This window comes from Agelaius phoeniceus, chromosome 7 (assembly GCF_051311805.1).
Source record: "Agelaius phoeniceus isolate bAgePho1 chromosome 7, bAgePho1.hap1, whole genome shotgun sequence".
Lineage (NCBI taxonomy): Eukaryota > Metazoa > Chordata > Aves > Passeriformes > Icteridae > Agelaius > Agelaius phoeniceus.
The window spans coordinates 15,446,779-15,469,178 of record NC_135271.1 but is presented as its reverse complement, the minus strand read 5'-3'; the positions used below and the strand labels follow the sequence as shown (position 1 = coordinate 15,469,178).

Sequence of the window (22,400 nt, the reverse complement as noted above, 5' to 3'; positions counted from 1 at the left end):
GGTGTGTATTTTCATAATGATAGTGCTCTTAACAGTATATTTTACTTAACAGTATATTTTCATTTGGCCCCAGCCACCCTCCGAGCAGTAATTTATTGCTGCTTGTCACTAGCTGCTACTGAGAGTAATACACACACTGGGTTTATTCAGTATATTTGGTATTTCTGGCTTGACTCTTCCTCACACAGACAATACTGCCCAAGCCCAGAGACTCACAAATCACAACAGCCAAGTGTCTAGGCCTTCCAGCTGCACTTTGCCTTGTACCTCCCACCTTTTTGCCTGCAAGAGCTAAAAATTCCCATTTATTCCTTCTTTTGTAATGTGAGTGGAGAGCCTAATGCAGCCTGAGTGCTCTGGAAGCTGCAGGTGTGCAGTGAACCCCTCTGTGGCAGATGAAAATGTGACAGAAGTAGGCAGGGATGCCTCGGGGGCCTGCCCGTGCTGACATAATTCCCCATTCAATATTACCAGGTGGGGCCAGGGCTTGTGCTGCAAATTAACTGCAGAGCTCTCTATGTGCAGAGCAGTGCTGTCCCAGTGCTGCAGCTAAACCCTGCTGGAGTGTACAGGGCACAGCAGAGATTTCAACCAGATAAAGCCAACATGTTCAGTCAGTGTCACCTGTGAACCACAGGGAAAACAAACAAAGCTCCTTTGCAAGGAGTATCAGGAAATTTGGAGGCCCACTGAGGGGAAAAAAGCTCCCCTTAGGGAGACAAATAGAAAATAAAGACAGAAAAGCATCATTTTGCTATTTGCAAATGATTTTTTACCTCAGGCTTGGCAAACGAGTGTTTTGCCTCTGCCCGTGTGGAAGCTCTGCGAGAGGACTTTCCATAGATGAAACTCCTGTCAGCACTCCTGGAAAATATTAATGGTCCTTACTGCACCACCTTCCACTGTGAAGAGGGATTGCCTCACCTGCCCCTCACTTTTCACCTGTGTACCAAGCTGGGTTTCCCAGCACCGAACATTCTGTATGTGTGTGTGTGTGCACATAGATACAAGTACCTCTGTGTGGGTGCGGTGCACCCGTGTCAATGCACGCAGATATACGAGTGTCTGTGTGTCTCATGTCTTGCACACACACGCCCTGAGCACATGTGCAGCGGGAACACCCGCTTGCCCACACGTGGCCCACACAAGACCACGGGACATCCTCACCCTCCAGGGCACCTCACCCCCAAGACACGCGTGTGTCCCAAAACACACACGCCCGCCACCCGACCCCGCCACCGCCGCCTCCCTCCATTCCCCGCCCCGCCCGGGCCGCCCCCTCCGCCTCCCGCCCCCGTGAGCCCAAATCCCGCCGGGCCGCCGCCGCTCGTCCTTTCCTTTCCTCCGCGCCCTCCTGCACCCACCGACGGCGCCATGGCCGCGCGGCAGCAGCTCGGTAACGCGGGGCGGGCGATGGCCGCGGGAGGGTGTCCCTGAGGGGTGGGGGGTGCCCTGCCGCCGCCGCAATGGCCGCCGGCTCGGCTGGGCTCGGCAGCGCGGCCCCGGAAGGCGCCTCAGCGCTGCTTCCCGCGCGGGGTGCCGAGGGCGGGCAGGCGGTGTTTGTTGGTGTCCCCCGGCCGGCCGTCCCTCGTTCCCGGTGCACGGCTCGCCGAAGGGAAGGCGCTGAGGCAATCGGGCCCGCACTCTGCGGCCGTGGCCTCTCTGAGGGGCGGCTTCTTTCCCTGAGGGGAACCGCGAGGCTCTGGTGCTGCTCCCCTTCCCCTCCCCAGACCTGGCACCGCGCAAACATCTAAACTACACAACTTGTAAAAGCTTTACTGGCTTAATCCTGGAGTTTTCTCTGTTCCGCCGTTAAAACTCAACCACTCGTGCTCTTCCCGCCTGCCAGCTTTACTCAGCGTCTCTGACAAGACCAACCTGGTGGAGTTTGCGAAGAGCCTGAACGCGCTCGGCCTGGGTTTAATTGCCTCCGGAGGAACGGCCAAATCCCTGAGGGATGCTGGCTTGCCGGTCAGGTACACACACTCCCCTGTACATCACCGCCAAAAATGCTCTTTCAGGCCCTGAGGCTGCTTAAATTGTTTTCTCTGTGAACAAAGATGAGTGAAAACTGGTTTGAAAGAAGTCTTCCAAAACAACAAAAAAAGAAAACCCTGTCCCAAAGCAAGCTTCAGAACCTTTTTATCTACATATCTGTTGGCCGAGGCAGATTACTGTGAAGAGCTTTTTGTTGGGATTCCTTGTGTGCCTTGAACCAACTTTATTTCCGTGGGACAATCAGTTACTTTGATGTTCATGATCTGCCCTGAGTGCTGCTCCTCACAGCCAGGTGAAAGCTGGTCCTGGGACAGCACTGATGTGTTAACAACATGTTGAAGCTCACTGGAGTTCACTGGTCACAAATAATTTTCCCAGCACAATTCACTTAATGTAGACAGAGCCTAAAGGCTCTGTATTTAACATCCACCCTTGGAAAAAGGTCACGTACAGTCATTGGCTGTTTTAGCCCATGATTCTGGGGAAATTTGTTCTGGTTTCTTCCATGCTGTGATTAAAAAAAAAAAAAAAACAAAAAAAAAACCAAAAGAAACCCAGTTCTGGCCAAATAAAAATAGGGTTTAGTGCAGTGATGAAAAAAAAGTCAATTATTTGGCTGCCTGTGTTTTTGCTCCCTGTGAACACAGTGGTTGGCCCCTGGGACACATCAGCACAAATCTACATCACCTCCAGAGCTCACTGTTACCCAGCCCTTGGTTGTGTCTCTCCAACTTATTTCCTTGGCTGTGCTGTCAGTGACGCCTGAAGCAAAGGATGCTGACATTTCCCCTTCCCTCATTATTGTTATTACCACCCTAAACATTCACAAGGAGTGGTGAAACTCAGCTGGAAGGAAGACCACCTCCACATGGCCTTCCATTTTCTCTGTAAACCATTCTGATTTGGGGTTTGCTTATCTTGGTGATTCCAGTGTGTTCAAGAAATAGCTGTACTGCTTAGTTGGGTGTGACCCATGAACTCCATTTCCATCCATGGGTAAAGCAGTTGTTGACCCTTTGCCATAGGGGGGTTTTGTAGTGAAATCCATGCATTTTCTTTGGTTTGGGTCATTCAGCCTCCAGATAAAGTCAGAATGGCACGTGTGCTGTTTTCTTCTTGGGCAGAGATGTCTCAGACCTGACAGGCTTCCCTGAGATGCTGGGTGGGCGTGTGAAAACCCTTCATCCTGCAGTCCATGCTGGTAAGTTTCTGCTAATGCATTTTCACTCTAAAAGAGGGCAGGGAGGGTGGGAAGAGGAGGTGACAGATGCCTTTTTTAAGGGTTGTGTGGAAGAACCAAGTAACAGGAACAGATTTGCTCCAGGAGCAGAAGAAGAGGTGAAAAGCCACGGGGTGGAGAGGTGCAGGGTGAGAGGCTGAATTAGCTCCTTGTTGCAATGCTGGCATCTCTGCAGTTAGCAGAGCTCTCTCCCTGGGGCTATAAGTAACAGAGCTTCTCTGTAAATGCCTCTGCAGAGTCAGCTGCACACAGTTTAACTGTGTGTGAGTCTGGTGTGCAGCACAAGGAACACAGCAGTGTGAGCTTTAGGGGTGATTCCTGCATGCTGGGATGTTCTCTGACTCCTCTTCAGCAGGGAGGATCTCTGATATCTGCTCTGCCTGCACATTAATCCATCTGCTCTTCCCTCTCCTGTTGCTGTGCTTGAGGTACCTCAAGTGGAACCTGTTGCCCATTGTACTGAGGGCTGGAGACAATCTCCTGTGACCCTGAACACAGGACTGCTGCTCCTCACACTGTGCCAGCCTGTCACCCTCATGTTTCTCTGAGTTCTAGACCCCATCAGCCACCTGCACTGCTCATCCTCTCTTGCTTCCCTTGTCTCATGGGGCAGGTGCCCTTTTTCTCTCCCCTGAAGTCATTCATAATGGTTTCAGTGTTTGAAGGGTAGCAACTGAGTGCTTAGAAAGTACATTGTTGAGGTTGCTGCTCAGTATTTGGAGTAGTCTAGGATTTATCATTCCACCTGTTAGCATGGAATTTGAACAGCCAAAGACTGTAAAGTGGAATAAAAGAGCAGGGGCTGAAGGTGCTGTCTGAACTAAAATGAAAAAGTTAAGCTGGAAAGGCTCAGGACAAAAGCACAGTGTGAAGAGAGATGTTGCATTAAAAACCTGGTGGTTATTATTTAGTTATTTTTTTAATGAAGATGCATTGTTTTTTGCAACCAGGCATCTTGGCTCGCAATATTCCAGAGGATAATGCTGATATGAAGAAACAGGATTTCAGCCTTGTAAGGTAAATGTTGGGGGATGTGATGCAATCCATCAGTAACCAAAAATCAACAGCAGAGCCCAGTCAACACCAGGGAAGGGGAGCAGTAGGAATTGTGACCTCTGCACACCAGCAGATCTGCAGTCTCCTTTCTTTGCCCTGGCAGGATGTACTGTGTATTTAAAAACATAATTTTCTACAGGATCATCTTCTCCACTTGTAGTAAGAGAAAGCTGAAACAAGAAAGTTATCTTGTGGTCCACAGGGAACTCAGAGGTCTGAATTCCTGCTGGTTCCCTGGGAAATCTGACACGTTACACTCAGTCAGTGTAGGGCCATGTTACACGTGCTGCAGAGTTGAGTTCAGTACTTCTGAAGCTGGCTCATCTTCCCTCAGGTTGGTTCCACGTGTCTGATCAGATGGCAATTCCTGATTTTGAAATGCTTGCTTAGTAAATATACCCTTTGATATTTGCATAATGTTTACTGAGTTTCAACACATAAATAAAGAATAGACACGGAAAATGGGTCAGGAACACTGCGTTTGTTCAGACAGAAAACACACAGATAAGAGACAGAAAACTTCAACTTTGAGAGCCATCTTGGGAGCAAGTGAACTGCATCCAGAAGCTGAAGTAACAAAGTTTGTGCACTAATGTAGCAAAGTTTAGGGGGTTTTTTTCAGTTTTTGTTAGAATGTGTTTACTTAGTTCAGTCACACAGAGCAGCTGGGGGCTGTATGTAACTTAAGTGGTGTTAACATCCAACTACTGCTTGTGAATAACCAGTTGTACATCAGGGAGTAGCTCCTGGTTCAGAAGCAAATGGCTGAGTTGGACATAGCAAATTGTAGGTGTAGCCAGGGTGGGAGGTACAGTACAACTGTGGGCCAGAATGCATCTGGAGTTTTAAAATTACTTTCAGAAACTGATGGATGAATTTCTGGGCTGAATTTGAAAACCTGAAATTTAAAACTGCAGGAATCCTCTTAGAGGGCTCAGCAGTGGTGGCTCTTCAGAGCATGCTGCATATTAAAGCAGGCTCTGCTGAATTACAGGGGGAATAACGTGCCCTTACATCAGTGACTTATGGTGCACTTGCATCCAGACTGGTAATTTGGATTCAGGTTCTCTTGCAAAAAGCAGAAGTAGCTGATCCTCAGCAGGACTGCCTTTGCATAGTTGCATAAAATTTGCATATCCAAGTCAGTGAAGGAAAGCCTGATATTGATTGTCTTGGTTTGCACAAATAAAAGCGTTAGCAGTGTTCAAGTCCACAGGTTCCTGATGGTTTGCAACAGGTCAGGAGCACGAATGGAACAGGGGGAAGGGAGCATCAGAAACACAAGAGGCAATAACAGACATTGTAGGAAATTTAGAGACACGGGGGGTTCTGAGAGCCATACTGGAAACTTATCATCCCTTCTGCTGGAGTTCACAGGGAGTGGGAACAAAGGAATATTATGAGTTGGACACAAGGGTGCTCATCAAAGCAGTTCTGTGCCATGCTGAGCACGCCTTGGAGTTCTGTACCTTCATGTGCTCAGATCAAGAGAGTAAATTAATTCTCTTGGCTTAAAAACCCTGCTTGTGAAGGTCAGAACAAATCCCTCATCTCAGTGCAGTTCCTGTGGCTCTGGTAGGATGGGACAGGCAAGTTATTACATCATGCTTGCTGGAATACAGACCTGCTTCTAGATCAGATGGAAAAACTAATTCCAGTAAGGTCCAGTCTTAGCTTGAGAGGGAAAAGTCGATTTTCTCCCCCGCTTTCATGTGCTACAGAAGCTTTATGGCATTTGGGCTGCACACTCAGGTTTCATATATTGTTGGTATTTTAAAAGTCCAGAAGGTGACATGTAGGTCATTTTCTGCTCTTGGAAAAGTTGTGGAAAATTAGATTGTACTTTGTTTGCAGTGGATCTTTCTTGGGTGCTTACACTCTTTGGAGAATTGGTGGATGCCCATTTTCAGTATTGCTGAGAGCCCATTTTGAAGTCCTTTGAAATGGCTCAGGTTGAGCACCAGAATAACTAAATGTTTATATTCAGGCACATGTATTTAAAAAAGCTCCTCCTTCAATCTGGTTGCTGCAAGCTGTGGCTCTGACATTGTTTGATACACAGAGTTCAGTTGAATGTTACAATGCACTGTACCATCACTTGCCCTTGGGCTGAGCATCACTCTTGGCCACAGCATTTTATGCTGGTCCCTGATCTGAGAGACAAGACCATGAAATCACTGGTGATATCTTGTGCTTGCCAAGCCCAGATTGGCACTTTTATTTCTTGCTGAGTAACCCAGTTTTCCCCCCTCAATTCTCAGAGTTGTTGTGTGCAACCTGTACCCCTTTGTGAAGACCGTGTCTTCTCCTGGTGTGACTGTACAGGATGCAGTGGAAAAGATTGATATTGGTAAGTTGAAGGGACAGTAAAGAAGGGAAAGTCTGCTTTCCAGACAGACTATGCTTCTGAACTCTGAGTGGTCTCAGCTCTTGTCTTTTTGTTTGGTGTTTTTGCATACCTGTAAAGGGAGTCTGCTCAGGAGCTGCAAGGAGCAGGCTGAAGGTGTAGTTGGGTAAGCCTCGTTGCTTTTAAGCAATTAAAGTGTCCATAACAGGCTGGCAAGGCATGCTGCATGGGGGGCAAGCCATGCACTGCCCTAAAGGAGGAGCCTGAGGGCTGTGTTAGGAAAGGCCAGGTGGACCATGCTTCCTGCTGAAACATGGGGAGCAGACTAAACCTCTTTTACAGCCTGACAGTGCAATAGAAATTTAAAAAAAACATGAGCTTTGGAGAGCAGAGCTGAGCCACTGGAAGTGCTCTGAGGATGAGTGAGAACTTCACTGCAGGAAGCCATTAGAAGGGAAGGGGTTGGTCTGAGTATGTGGGAGAGTGCTCAGGACCTGAGCTGGGAAGCATGGACACCTGCTTTGGACATTAGCATGTTTTCTCCTGCTGCTAGTTATTAACCCCAAAGGCTTGCTGTGCCTTCACTGCAGCATCTCTGCTTGGCAGCCTGTGAACAGCACAGGCACAGTTCTGTGCCTTGTGCTGGGGTTGGGATTGGATTTTCTTGCAGTAGTTTAGTCCAAATGATGCCCAGCAGAGCTCTCTATTAAATGTTTTATGGAGTAATACTTGCTCTGCATGAAGCAATGCCAGCCTCTACTTTTCCTTTGCAGCAGCCTAGTATCTGGTATGATTTAAAGAGTTGCAATAGCAGTGCACTCAGACCGCAGGGAGAAGCGTGGCATTTTATCTCACACAGAGGACCTGGGCAAGATTCATTATTATTTGCAGAGACATTTGGGAGCCTCTGTTGTGTGGCAGCATGGAAGCAAATCTTTCTGCAGACCCAGTGTGCAGAGGAGGGTGGTTAAGCCATGTGTGGGGACAGCCATCTTCTTTTTCTTGCCCCAGTTGCTCATCACAGCCCACATTCTGTTCCTGGGTCTGCCAAGCCCAGTCAGTGTTGAGTCAAACCCACCAGCTTTGAGCATTCTGAAGAGCACTCTCACCCCTCTCTGTGCTGGAGGGAGGGGACACATTCATCTGGCACAAAGGAGCCATGGTGCACGTCCCTTCCTGTCCCTGCCTGGCCTCACCTGCTGATGGTGCTGTGTCCAGGAGGGAAGTGCTCCATGCCGTGCCCCTCTCTTGCAGGGGGAGTGGCCTTGCTTCGGGCAGCTGCCAAGAACCACGCCCGTGTGACAGTCCTGTGTGACCCTGCAGACTATGCTGCTGTCGCTAAAGAGATGGCAGCCTCCAGGGACAAAGACACTGCCATGGAAACCCGGCGGCTGCTGGCACTCAAGGTTGGTCACGCTTTCCTGCCCCGAAGGGCTCACGTACAAAGAGATTCTTTACCCCTTTAAACACCAAATCCTCTGTAAGGTGGTGTTTCTGAGTTGACAGGTGTCCCCATTTGTGTCCCCAGGCCTTCACCCACACTGCTCAGTACGATGCAGCCATCTCTGACTACTTCAGGAAGGAGTACAGCAAGGGGGTGTCGCAGCTGCCCCTGAGGTACGGCATGAATCCTCACCAGAGTCCTGCACAGCTCTACACCACGAGCCCCAAACTGCCCCTGACAGGTGAGGCCTGGCCTCTGCTGGCCTGGAGGGAGCTCTGGGAGAGCTGGGAACGGAGGTGCTTGGACAGGCCTTGGAAACTGGAACACCATCTTGTACCTTAGTCCAGGGGATGGCCAGCAGTGTCATCACAGCTGCTTTATTACTGAGTGGCACTAACTTGGCAGTTCAAAGTTGAGCTGTATGGGACAGGAAAGCTGCTTTGTTGAGCCCCACAAGATCAATTGTAGCTCCCTGTTCTCTGTTGCAGTAGGATTGTGTGTCCAAGATGCTTTGAACAGATTTATGGTAGTGTACTTTCTACATGACATTAGATCCAGATTTTGCAAAGGAAAACCTTGTTATCCTTTTAAGATGCTTTTCTACTTGCAAATTTCTTTGTTTATTATCTTCCCCAATTTTTTTTTTGGTGTCAGTATTTACTCTGCCTAGAAACCAAGCTGTTTTTCTCTGGTTTGAATTGGTTTTGTTCTTTTTTTGGTCTGTCTTTCTTTGATGGATTTGAGCAGAGGGGTTATTACCTTGGGTTTGTAGAATACTCGTTCCACTTGAAAATTTGGGACAGGTCTGCTGTATCTCTGTGCCATTTTACAAGGATGTGCCACTTGCCACAGCATTGTTGTAGTGAGGGAAAACCCTGTTTTGGAGGGAAAGTCTGGCTACTCTTGTTCTTGAAACTGCTTTCAATGTGTGCAGGATTGTCCTGCTGAAAAAGCAGGGAAGATTTGTGTTGCAGCATTTTCCCCATTTCAGCTCTGAGACCTCTTAGGAAGCTTTTCCATTCCTGCACTGGAGAGGTTGATTTGCTTGCAAGCCTGCCTCCTAGTATGGCAGCAGGGCAATGCTATGCTCACTCCTCCTGAATCTGGATTATTGTTGAGATGATCTTTTGTCCTCCAGTCTCCTGAAATGCTCACAGTGCTGCCATGTCAGTACAAGCAGTTCTTCTCTCAGGGCCAGAGCAAAACGTTTTGAGAGCAGACTTTTAAATGGCCTTTACTCTTGGTGTGGATTTCTGGGCACTCCACCAGTTGCTGAGGAGCCAGGGTCATTGAACAAGAACAGTTTGTAGTGATTTGAGTGCTCTCTGGGGAAACCCTTTGTGCTGGCTCTCCAGGCTCTGGGGAGAGGCCTTTGTCTGCTCTAACACGTGTCCATGTGCTGTGTTTGCAGTGGTGAATGGCTCCCCGGGCTTCATCAACCTCTGCGATGCCCTCAACGCCTGGCAGCTGGTGAAGGAGCTCAAGCAGGCGCTGGGCATCCCGGCCGCGGCCTCCTTCAAGCACGTCAGCCCCGCAGGTAGGCTGGGCCCCGCTCCCCGCCCCCGGCCGGCCGTGTGGGCAGGCCCTGGGGCAGGCACGGGCAGCCCGAGTGCCCTGGCTCGTGTTTCCCACTAGGTGCTGCTGTTGGAGTTCCGCTCAGCGAGGAGGAGGCCCAAGTGTGCATGGTGCACGACTTGCACAAGAGCCTGACGCCCCTGGCCTCTGCCTACGCCCGCAGCAGAGGTGAGGGCTCCAAAGAAGCACAGCAAACCTGAGCAGCATCCTCAGCTCTTGCCCTGCTCCTCCCTGTGCACCACACTCCTTCTCCAGAGGGGCTTTCTCCATAAGGGTCTTCCTGACTGCCTATCAGAAGTTGCTTTCCAAGAGAGCAGCCCTTGTATACAGTTTCAAAGCACTTTAGATTCTGTTCCTTGGTAAAGATAAAAGACCTGTAAGATGATATATTTTTAAATTTGAATTTGTACATACACACACATATGTATGTAAATATATGGGGCTTTGGCTAAAGGACCTGGGTAAACAGCAGTGCTGGTAGCACACTCAACATTGGGCTGCTCAGGAATATTTAACTTGAGTAGAGATGTTTCTGTCTGGTATTTGATGGGTTTTTTAAAATGCTTTTGTACTGCAGAGCTCACCATAAAAAGCTAAAAAAAGTAAACAAAACCAGCTTCCTCTGCTTAGCTAAGATACTTTTCTATGTCTCTCATTTTCCATGGCATTCCTAGAAAATCTGCAGAGATTACAAAAAACAAGGCAGACTTGATAAGGAGCACGTTGGCTTGGGTTCATTTCTCACAGACCACCTTTGAATGTTGCTCTCACAAAACCATTGCATGATTGCTAGAAAAATAAACCCTTAGAATGGCAGGGACAGAAGAATTGACCTTGCTGAGTAGTGGAGCATTTGTGATGGGAGTTGATTTCACCTTAGCTATGCCATTAAATAGAAAATACTTATTTTAAAACAGAAGAAGAAAAAAATTGCCACATTTCTGGATCTGCTTTCTTGCAGGAAAAGCCAGGTGGGAGCATAGCCATCTAAAAGCTTTCCTCTTTTTCCAACTGTCTCCCATCTAAAATCTTTCTGTGTGATCCTTGCCTCTCCTTGTCCTCCTGCCACCAAGGGTACAGCTGGAGGTAGTCATTACAGAGTTAGAGCTTTGACAGAGGCAGTGAAGAAGGAAGAATATCTGAACTATGGGAATATATAAAGGTCCATGTGTTTGAGGTAGGATTTTTCATCCTTGTTGCTTTTATGGCCTCTTTTTTTGGTTATTTTTGCTGTGGGATTAAATTCTTAGCTCTCACAGCAATTGACTGGACTGTAGGAGTGGAGAGTTTTCTTTGTCAGGTGCTGAAGTTTGACAAATGAGTAAAATGAGGATTTTTCAGGTGCTGATCGGATGTCCTCCTTTGGTGACTTCATTGCCCTGTCTGATGTCTGTGATGTGGCTACTGCCAAGATCATCTCCAGAGAGGTCAGTGACAGCAGCACATCATTCCAGGCTATCCAGGAGAATCATTTCAGATGCAGCCATTGCTTTGTGGCAGCCTTTTTGCTGGAAATTGACCCATTTTACCAGGAGGAATTTTACTGGGCCATTTGTGTCATCCTCTGATCTGGAGTGCAGAATTTACACCAGTCTTTTGATGTTTGCTTTTTTCCCTACCAATTATCACCTGGCTGTGTGCTGGAGCCTGTGAAACAGCAGAGCTGGCAATGCTGCTTTCCAGGAGATGATTGCAAACCTCTGGAAAGGAGCCCTGCTTAAGCTGTCACAAATGTCTGGCTGAGCAGCTGTCAGGGGAGAAAAGAAGGGCTGGAATGCTGATGGCCAGCCCCTTGCCCAAGGCAGAAATTTGGAAATAGGTTGCTACCTGCCACTTACATGCAGCTCAGCCACTTCCCAGGCTGTGCTTTTTCCTTAGAATCACAGAATCTTTTAGGTTTGGAGCAGCCTGCCCTAGTCCTTGTCCACAACAGGAGGATGGAGTGAGGTGGCCTTTTCCAAACCAAACCATTCTGTGATTTTATGATGCCAAACAAATGAAAGAGCATATTCAGCTGGTTTGTGAGGGGAGTTTTTGGTACAGTGCTGCTGAAAATGAAAAAAACCTCACCCACACTGTAAGGCACAAGTGTGGAAGTTGTGTATTGCTTCACGGCACTGATGAATGTAAACTCTCGGTTTCCATGCTCTTAACAGCTCTTTTTCCAGGGTTTTTGCCTCCTCAGGAGTGACACTGTTGAAATAAGGATTTATTGGATTTTAAGCCATATTTACTGTTAGGGCTGAGTAGTGGAATGTCATGGTCAAGCTGTCTCCCTGGAGGAGGATATTAATTATTAGCTCCATTCTGATTAGAGGGATGTGAGGTATTTTTTACTAACTTTGCCAAGAGCTCACAGTGCTCTGCTGCTTTGTGTTTCCAGCACCTAAGCCCATACTGTAACAGTGCTTTTGCTGTTGTAGGATACACACAGACCCCAAGAGAGGTGTGTCTTCAGTACAGGAAATGGCTGGTGCAGCTTTAGCTTAGCCCCTGTTTGATTTTTCTCCTGTGGAAGCTGAAATCTCTGTGTGTTGCAGGTGTCTGATGGCGTGGTGGCTCCTGGCTATGAGGAAGAAGCTCTCAAAATCCTTTCCAAAAAGAAGAATGGTGCTTACTGTGTCCTCCAGGTTTGTACCCCTGCTCCAGCCAGGGATGAAGCTGGAAGCACAGACACTTTGGACCTTAGATGATGCACCTTCACATGCTGCAGCCAGCATGCTTGTCAAGCAGTATTAATATTCTGTGCTCAAGTCAGTGTCAGGTTGCCTTCCCGGTTCCTGCAGTGATTGTTGGGACTTCAAAATCACCCACTTTTGGTGAACATGACTCATGGATCACAGATTGCTGTCAGGTCCTATTTCTGCTGCCTCTGAGAGACAAATGAGCAGAGAACTTCACTATAGCATCACAAAAACAAAATCCAAGGCTTAGCTGAGGTTGCAATTGTAGCATAGCTGTCAGGGGAGTTGGAGAAGATGGCTCAGGAGCTTCAGGCAAGAAGGAATGGAATTGCAGACAGTCTTGGCAGCTGATGACCTCCTGGAATTCAATTAACTTCTCAAGGATGAGGTCATGTTGGTGAAGCCTGTATCTTCAGGGCTGAAGGCAGAGCAATGCTAAGGAAAGTTGGTCTGAAACATTTCAGTGGATTAGGAAAACCACATAAAGCATGTGCACCCTCCTATTTAGAGCTGGTCACCTTAGTCTGGGTTGTTTCCTGTCTGAAACCCCAGCTAGGGCTCCCAAAATTCTGAGTAAGGCCATGCATGGGTGCACCTGAGTGCAGTGTCACAGCTCCAGTTAACCTGATCCCTGGGCTGGTGTAAATTAATAATTGTGCTTCCAGCTGGGATGGAGATGTGCCCCAGGAGTGCAGCTCTGGAAAGAATCACATTCACTGTTCTTGGATGCCACAGAGGGCTGGGAGTTGTAGCTTGAGGCATGTAGGAAGCAGCTCCAAATACTCCTGCCTTCCTCTGCAAGGCTCTGTGTGCATGTGCATGTTTTTCCCCTTTGTGTGAAGACTGGGAGAGTGTAGGTTTTGGTGTAAAAGTGCTTTATTGGGCTGCCTTTGGCCTTCAGATGGATCCCCACTACGAGCCCGATGACCTGGAGGTCCGGACCCTCTATGGCCTGAACCTGATGCAGAAGAGGAACAACGCGGTCATCGACCGCTCGCTGTTCAAGAACATTGTCACCAAGAACAAAAATGTGAGTAGGGGGATAAATGAGCTTAAAGACACGTGCAGTGAATGAGCTGCTGTGCCTTCATCAGGAAATTTACCACTGGGCAATTTCAAGAGCTCCTAAATTATTTTAATGAGGTTTAACTGGCTCTTAGTAAACAATGCAGCAGACTTTCTGGACCTAATATACTTGAGTAAATCAAGATAGCTTTCCTTTGTTTTGATTCCTTGGATAAATAAGAGGAGCTGGACTTTTCCCATTATCTCAGGCTACCACAATATTTGTAAATACTCTTTGTAAACAAGAAGCTACCATGTGCAATTTTTTATGGTGAGACAGCCATGTGCTAAGGATCCGTCACAGCTCCTGACTCATTGTTTATCTCACCCTTTTGTGTGCATGGTGTTGTATAAACTCTGGCCTGGCTGCTATTGCTCAGCAATTAGAGCCCACATCACCAGAAAGTTCTCAGTGATTTCTTTGTCTCTGTTTTTTTAATGAGAATGAGATCAGACATTAATGAGCACACAATTAGTCATGGGCTCAGAAGCAAGTTCAGATATTGAGGTAATAAAAATCGCTTTCCTAAATTAGGAATGGAACTTAAAAATAATACAGATTTTGAGAGCTGTTCTAATTGTTGTGGTCCTGTTTTCTGCCTGTGAGCACATCTGATGACAATACATGCAGAGTAGTTTTCAGGCTGAAGGCCAGTGATGTGTGGTGGTGTTCACAGGGGTCTCAGGATGAGAGAAGAGATGAGAATCTTGACTCCATGTTTCAGAAGGCTGATTTTTTTTTTATGATACATATTAAAAGAAAATTAATATATTAAAACTGTACTAAAGAAATAGAATTTCATCAGAAGGCTTGAAAAGAATAGAAAGAATAGAATGATAATAAAATCTTGTGACTGCTCACAGCCTCAACAAAGGTGGCTATCATTGGTCATCAAGTAAAAACCATTCACATGCTGGGTAAACAGTTCTCTAAATCACATTCCAAAGCAGCAAAACATGGAGAAGCTGAAGCTTCTCAGCTTCTCAAGAGAAAAGATCTTAATGAAAAGATTTTTCATAAAATATGTCCGTGAAAGTGATGGAACCCACTGAGATTGAGTCTTGCCCTGAGAATTGGAAGACCAATCACTGATGGGTTTTAATCCAAACAAAATTAGCTGGTAATTGACCAAATCAGGGTGTTCCTAGCTGCCTTGTTTTCCCTGGGTGTGGTTCAGTGGCTGTGCTGTCAGGGCTTGCTGACAGGGGTGCTCTGTTCCAGCTGCCCGAGGCCGCTGTGCGGGATCTGATCGTGGCCAGCATCGCTGTCAAGTACACCCAGTCCAACTCGGTCTGCTACGCCAAGGATGGCCAGGTAGGAGCTGCAGCAGGGCTTCCCCACCCCCTGCCCACAGGAAAACCCTCCTGCACCTGGGGAGCTGCTGAGCAGGGCCAGAGCAGCTGCCCTGTGCAGAACAGTTGCTTCTCAAGAAGCTGCTTCAAAACCTTGCTGCTGTTTTTTCATGGTCATGGCAGGGCTGGCTCTTCTGTTGGTGGGGTTGGAAAAGCTCTTAAGGGCTTCTACACTATGGCCTTGAGTGATTTCTTTCTGGCTACTCTGTTCTTTCACATCATTTTTCTCAGGGAGTGTTGTAGTCTATGTAGGTTTCTCAGTAGGTTTCTCAGCTGGGTTCTGACTGCCCAAATGCTTCTTTCTTTTCACTATTTCCTTAGAAAGATGGTATGTGCTTTCTTGTTTTCACCCCTCTGGTGTAATAAAAGTCTTCTGTTCTCCCTGATTGTATTTTTTTAAAAAGCTGATGATGGATGTTGGAATTAATAGGGGCATTATCAAATGTGTAATTGAGATTATGAATCATATGGTCACACAGTGGTTTTGGGCTAGAAAGGACCTTAAAGCTCATACCATTCCACCCCCTGCCACAGCATGGACACCTTCCACTGTCCCAGGTTGCTCCAAGCCCCATCCAGCCTGGCCTGGAACAATTCCAGGGATGGGGCAGCCACAGCTTCTCTGGTCAGCCTGTGCCAGAGCCTCCCCACCCTCACAGTGAAGAATTTCTTTCTAATACCTAACCTAAACTTCTCCTCTTTCAGTTTGAATCTTGAATTTTAAAAAAAGTCAGTTCTTTCCAAGTCATCACCAGGTGTTCAGCCTAAATAATTTCTCTAAAAATTGGTGTAAAGGTATTGAAAGTTGTATTGTTACCCAGCAGATCATTCTTGTAATGGTGCTGTTTAGCTGCCTCTTTGCTCTCCATGGAAGTTTTTCAGTAGGCCTGGATTAGTATAGAAGAAAAATACACAGAATCTTTTTGAGCTTTGGTACATCATAAATCAGCAAAATGGATCAGAGTGAAGCCTACAGGTAGAGACTGAGACTGAGCTGCAGTGCTCTCCCTGCACTGGCACTGATGTGTGTTTGTCAGGCTGTTGGTACAGCCTGAAAAGGCTGCAGTGCTGGTTCACAGGACTTCCTGGGGTCCTGTGCTCTGCGATTCCTCAGAAGATGTCTCTGGAGATCCAGCATTTGTCTTTTATTCTGCTTTATGCTGGGTTTCTTCTTTTTCACTTTCAAATGATTCTCTGCACTCAGCAGTGTTAGATCTCATAGCCCCAGAACAAAGGTGTCCCTGTCTTTGCTCATTTCCCCTCATCACAGCAGCAATTTCCAATTTCCCCAGTGCTTTTGCAAGTCTGGTGCTGCAGCTGTTTGCAGAGGATGTGTGGTAATGGATGTACCATATGGAAGGGAGCAGGGACAGGGAACCCCTGGGCAGGCAGGTTCAGCTGGCTGGGCTGCAGAGGGGGCTTGCAGATTTTGATGTGGAAAGCACCTTCCACATTGCTGCTCTTCATCTGCTCCTCCAGGGCCTGGTTTGGGCTACATGAGCCAAGCCTGGCAGGTCCAGCTTGCTTTCAGTCCCATTGCTTTTGGTTTTCCAGGAGTTATTTCAGCCTCACAGCATCCCTAAGAAATGGGGATGCCTTGGAAAACTCTGGTCTATGAGACATCAGCCCCTCCAGCAAGGTAGCTGTGTTAGTACATTGCAGCCACGTGTGGAGTGGGAAGCATTTCTGGACATGAGTGTCACTTCATTTGCAGGAAGCCAGCTGCCACTAATTGCAATAAACACTTGCACTTGTTCTGGCTGCCCTTCAGCTTGTACCACGTTGATTTACACTTGCTTTGATGACACCATCATGTTTTAAATTAGCAATTTAAAGTTATTCTTCCTTTATTCTCTGTACACTAGCATTAAACAAACCTGGTAATTTACCTTATGCTTTCCCAATGACTTCCCTGTTTTGTTCGTCTTCCCAATGGTCAAGTCCTTTATTAGATTTTTATATTTCCAAGTGTCTTTAGGGTTTTTGTTTTCATTCATTATCCAGGGTAAGTCTGAGTAAACCCAGACCAGCCTGGATCATTTTGCAAGAATCCTTTGGGCATTATCCATCTCATCCACTCTGTGCTGTTGCACAGCATTCCAGCTATGGAGTGTGTTTGACTCTCCTGTGAACCAAAGTGTTTCTAGTCAAGTAATTCTTAATTTTCACCCAATCTTTTTTCTATTAAGTGATAGATTTATTTTTTTTTCTACTCATCCTGTGCTGCTGTCTCCTTTCACTGCTCACACTTAATAGGCTCTGCTTAAGCACTTTTGGATTCCCAGGAGATTAGGCTCTGAAAGAAACATAATTAATTTTTGTGTAGGAAAAGGGGGGAATGGCTCCTTAGTGGAGGGTTTTGAGGTTTTGGCTGTGCTTTTGTGAGGGGGAAGGGCACCATGTGGGGCAGGGAGTGATGAGGTGTAGGAAGAAGGATTTTATAAAGTGAAAAAGGCAGGGAATAGGTACAGGCCAGTGTGAGGGGAGATGCAGGTACAAGTATAGAGGTTGTGTTATTAAGCAGAAAAGCTAAAACCTACTGATTTCTCTTCTTTAGACCAGAAATTCCTGGCTGGAATTGAGGAAATCTTCCCCAGCAGTTTTCCATCAAAACCTGTGCTTTTAAAAAAGGCAAAACAATGGCTTGAACCAGTGTTACAGATAAACCTCTGCAGATGTGGGGATGCTTGTGAGGAATTTACAGGCTGCATCCCTTTGATCAACTGAAGTACAAAGTCCCTGCCATTTTGGAGTTGTTGAATACAAGCCAAAATTTAGTTACTGATCTCTTGATAAAATTTAGGTCACAAAAAAAGTGAAATGCTTTGAGTGGTTCACAGAGGAAAGGAAAATGCTCTTTTAGAAAGGTTCTGGGATGCTGACAGGTAGCAGGAGTTATTCCTGCTCATTCTATCACAGGAGTGCCAGGCACAGCTCACAAGGACCTGCTGAAGACTGAGACACAATTCTGGCTGGGAAAGGACACAGGACATCCCAAGCATTAGAAACCTGGGGATGTTTCATGGTATTTTGGCCCCTGCTAGCAGCAGTCAGTCTGGGCTACTCTCCAGCATCTGCAGCCCCAACTAAAAACACCTGCCTTAGGCTGGCCTTGCTGGTCCCACTCTGCAGGGCTGAGGAGCAGTTCCTGGTGGGCTGTGGGACAGGGCCAGCTCTCTCCTTGGGGCAGGGAGGGAGGATGAACCTCTGTGGAAGTGATAACACACCCGTGTGCAGCTGCTCTCGAGCTCCTTTGGCTCCTGGGTCCCTTGGAAGTGGAAGTGGGTGGGTTGAGAGCAGAGGTTGGACATCAGCAGCGTTTGTCAGGGGCAAGGTGCCACTGAACTGTAAGAAACTTTGTGTCTGTTCAGTGTTTGTGGTACCACCAATGTCCCTGTGGGTTTATTACACACTGGTGACTTCAGTTATGGCTGAGCAGATATATCTGATAGCAGCCCAAGCCTCCCAAGCCTTTCATTTGCTCCTTGGGGGAACAGGATCCAGCAGAATGTTTTATGGTTCTGGTAAGAGGTGAAGTCACTGTGTCTTGATGAATGGGAAGACAAATGAGTCATTCCTTTGAGGGCAGCCTGCAGCTTATGGCTTTACCATCTGTCCCAGGCTGAGCTGGGAACTCTGAGGCACTGGCCAGCACCTCAAGCCTCAGCACTGTCCCTGGAGAACAGTCTGGGGAACAGCTCAGCTGTGGCTGAGCAGGAAATGATGGGAGAGACTTGTTTCCTGTCAGATCTCCAGAGTGGAATGGCAGGAGTTCTCCATAGGAAGCAGGACCCACAGGATGGACAGAAGGTCTGACGTCCCTGGTGGGGATGTCTGGCTGCAGGAGTTGAGCCAGTGCTGTATTTTCATAGCAGCTTCCTTGAGATAAAACCACTGTGTAGATTTTGCTTATCTGTCAGAGATCAAGCACATGTGCTGTTAAATAGGGTTAGCAGCAGCCATTTCAAAAAGCCTGGATTCTGGCAGATGGCAGCACAGGAGATGTGTGGTACCTCCAGGGCCTTGAGAATCCGTGGATGTAACAGTGCCACTGACCAGCATTCCTGAGTGAGCAGTGGGTTTACTTCCTTAGCAGCCTTGCCACACAAACTGCACCTCTCAGCTGATGTGGTTAAGCTGTGTGTGCCTAACTCAGCAGAGAGATGATGGTGTTTGTGTGACCTGGGCTCAGGCATTAACACTGACCAGAAGAGGCAGGAAGCCATAATTGTGTCACTCTCCTGAGGTTAAAGCTTTGACTCTGATGGCTGGGGCTGTGTTATTTAGAAGGGTGAAAGCACATCAGTGTTTGTGATGAACGTGAGTGTGACTGTCAGCTCCAAAGAGCTGGAGAAGTTAGCGGTGCCGACAGCTGGCCCTGTAACCAGTTCACAGGATCAGAAATGCAGGCATTCCCCCACTCATCACCTACACCTTCCCTGCTCGGGGCAGCTGCAGCTGTGGCTCTGACCTGTGCGTGCTGTGCTGCAGGTGATCGGGATCGGCGCGGGGCAGCAGTCCCGCATCCACTGCACGCGCCTGGCCGGGGACAAGGCCAACAACTGGTGGCTGCGGCACCACCCGCGCGTGCTGGCCATGAGGTTCAAGGCCGGCGTCAAGAGGGCCGAGATCTCCAACGCCATCGACCAGTACGTCACCGACACCATCGGAGAGGTGAGGGCAGCACAGCTCCTGCCACGCCAGCCCCTTGTGCGGGTTGTACCTGCTGTGGGTTGGAATGGGTGACTCCAGGGCTGGGGCATCCTGGGCCCAGGGTGGTGATCCATCCTCCAAGGTCAGTTACTGCATCCTGGGCCCAGGGTGGTGATCCATCCCCCAAGATCAGTTACTGCATCCTGGATCCAGGATGGTGATCCATCCCCCAAGATCAGTTACTGCATCCTGGATCCAGGGTTGTGATCCATCCCCCAAGGTCATTTACTGCATCCTGGGCCCAGTGTGGTGATCTATACCCCAAGGTCATTTACTGCATCCCAGGCACAGGGTGGTGATCCATCCCCCAAGGTCATTTACTGCATCCTGGGCCCAGGGTGGTGATCTATACCCCAAGGTCATTTAATGCATCCTGGGCCCAGGGTGGTGATCCATGCCCCAAGGTCATTTACTGCATCCTGGGCCCAGTGTGGTGATCTATACCCCAAGGTCATTTACTGCATCCTGGGCCCAGGGTGGTGATCCATCCCCCAAGGTCAGTTACTGCATCCTGGGCCCAGAGTGGTGATCCATCCCCCAAGGTCAGTTACTGCATCCTGGGCCCAGTGTGGTGATCTATACCCCAAGGTCATTTACTGCATCCTGGGCCCAGGGTGGTGATCCATCCCCCAAGGTCATTAACTGCATCCTGGGCCCAGGGTGGTGATCCATCCCCCAAGGTCATTTACTGCATCCTGGGCCCAGGGTGGTGATCCATCCCCCAAGGTCAGTTACTGCACCCACAGCCTGCCCTGTGCCTCACTGAGCACCTTGGCTTCACCTCCTGCTTCTTCCCAGCAGTGAGGATGGGTTATAGCTCCAGCTGATGTTCCAGTTCTCCCTGGCCTGTCAGTGGCTCCTCCTCACACAGAGCTGTTTGTTTGTGTGGCACTTTGGATTCTCAGAATCCAGATTCTGACCTTCCCGTTACGGGCCATAGTGATACAACAAAATAGTATGTCCTTTTTAAGTATCAAAAGCCAAGAGCTGGATTAGGGACCTTGTGAATCACCTTGTGAGCAGTTGCTTGTTTAAAGGGGTAAGAACTGGATCAGTTGCTGTTTCAGAAGGTGAATCATAAACTGAGCTGCTGTTAAGTCATCTACCAGATGCCTGCTGGCATTCATGGAGCAGCACACTGCAGGCAGAGCATCTTGGAATTCAGGTGGGAAAGAAGGAATCCCTCAGGTCCTGTGGTGAGGAGAGGGAAGGAGTTAAAAGGATGCAGAAATAACTGATGGTGGTGATGTGTTTAAACCCTCTGGTATGAAGTTCCCAGCAGCAGAGTCATGGAGCAGAAATCCTGGGATCAGAGGGAGGCCATCACTCATCCCCCTGGCAGGGAACAGGGGGGGAGCTGTGTGCTCTGGGGCTGAGCTGGCTTCTCGTGCCTGCAGGATGAGGACCTGGTGAAGTGGCAGGCCCTGTTTGAAGAGGTGCCCAAGCAGCTGACAGAAGCAGAGAAGAAGCAGTGGATTGCCAAGCTCTCTGCTGTGTCCCTCAGCTCTGATGCCTTCTTCCCTTTTAGGGATAACGTCGACAGAGCCAAGCGGGTAAGGCTGTACCAGGGCCAGGGGGCTGGGGTTGGCTCCAGGGGGCTGGGGTTGGCTCCAGGAGGCTGGGGTTGGCTCCAGGAGGCTGTGGTTGGCTCCAGGGGAATGGCTGTGCAGCCTGAGCTTGTCCTTTTCATTCTGTGTGCACTGCTGAGCAAAATCCCTGCACTAGGATAGCAGATCCTGGGAAGGATGTTCCTGGTGGTCACAGCTGTCACATGGACAGTAATTATCCAGTCATTCCTCAGTTTGTTGATTGGGATGAATAGAGGATTAAAGTTTATTAAACTGTTTAGGAATATCAAGCCAAGGCCTGTTGCTTCCAGAGGAACCATTTTAGGTTCTCTCGGAGCAGCAGAGAGAACTTCCTGCTCCCTTTAGGAGCATCTTTGGGACTGGAAGGCTTTGTGCAGTGGGATGTGGATGAAGGATTGGGACTGCCAGCTCCTCCTGAGGGGGATTTTGTGTTTCCACCCTCTGATCTTTGCCCTGCTCCCTGTGTGTGCAGAGTGGAGTGCAGTTCATCGCCGCCCCGTCGGGCTCGGCTGCCGACGACGTTGTGATCGAGGCCTGCAACGAGCTGGGGATCACCCTCATCCACACCAACCTCCGTCTGTTCCACCACTGAGCCCTCTGGGCACAGCCTCACCAGCAGCCATGTGGCACTGCTGTCACTGGAGGCTCCTGCAGCCTGGGAAGAAGCCTTTCCCCGTGTTCAGGGACAAGGAAGAGGTACAAGTTGGCTTCCAGTGTAGAAAATCAGTGTCTTTTGCAAATAAACATACAGTTGTTAGCTACCTGCTGTCTGTGTGGTCCCTGTCACCCAAGTTCTGTGTCCTCAGGAAAAAGGTTTATTTTTGAGGTAGGTTTTATGGTCCAGACTCTACAAATTCAACAGATGGCCTGGGGAATGGTGTGAAAGCCTGGCTTCTGCTCAGCTTCTCATGGAACTGATCAAGATCTACATTGTCCTGACCTAAGTTGGGTTGGTGGGGTTTTTTTGGGTCAGCAGGTACTTCTAATCCATTATCCTCTTCCCTGGGAGGAGAGGGAGCAGCTCCTTTGCACGAGGCACTCTGGGATTTGGTGCTCTGAATCCTGCCCTGCACTCTGTGCTGTGGCAGTGCTTTCTCCAAGGCAGACCCATTGACAGGCCTGTCCCCATACTGGAAGCAGAGTTCACAGGCTGGAAGCAGTGAAGTGTCTGGAGCCACTTCCTTTCTCTGCTGCCTGCAGTTTGCATTAAGCAGATTTGAACTTAACTCTGGGAAAAAGCAGAGTGAAAATGTGGAGCACAGTGAGAGAAATGCAGGATGAGCCCAGACACATTTTTGCTGGCAATCACTGCACCTGTTCCAAAGGGATTTTCTCT

The 22,400-nt window shown here is 48.4% G+C and overlaps 1 protein-coding gene across 1 annotated transcript; it reads left to right on the top strand.

Annotated features, from left to right (window-relative positions):
• The first annotated feature begins 1,247 nt into the window (after window positions 1–1,247).
• Window positions 1,248–21,825, top strand: ATIC (5-aminoimidazole-4-carboxamide ribonucleotide formyltransferase/IMP cyclohydrolase). The gene is made up of 16 exons (XM_054636393.2): window positions 1,248–1,396; window positions 1,850–1,976; window positions 3,123–3,199; window positions 4,189–4,255; window positions 6,556–6,644; window positions 7,896–8,047; window positions 8,170–8,326; window positions 9,497–9,622; window positions 9,721–9,828; window positions 11,002–11,087; window positions 12,201–12,290; window positions 13,246–13,374; window positions 14,632–14,724; window positions 19,254–19,436; window positions 20,873–21,028; window positions 21,537–21,825. The coding sequence occupies exons 1-16, from the start codon at window positions 1,375–1,377 to the stop codon at window positions 21,654–21,656; spliced, it is 1,782 nt and encodes a 593-aa protein (XP_054492368.1). The 5' UTR covers window positions 1,248–1,374; the 3' UTR covers window positions 21,657–21,825.
• The last annotated feature ends 575 nt before the right edge of the window (window positions 21,826–22,400 follow it).

What these genes read in the sequence shown, in the direction of transcription:
- ATIC (XM_054636393.2), top strand. Translation starts at nt 1,375, where the DNA reads ATGGCCGCGCGGCAGCAGCTCG. An exon ending in GATGCTGGCTTGCCGGTCAG is followed by an intron (nt 1,977 to 3,122) that starts GTACACACACTC and finishes CTTCTTGGGCAG; the next exon opens with AGATGTCTCAGACCTGACAG. An exon ending in TTGTCACCAAGAACAAAAAT is followed by an intron (nt 13,375 to 14,631) that starts GTGAGTAGGGGG and finishes GCTCTGTTCCAG; the next exon opens with CTGCCCGAGGCCGCTGTGCG.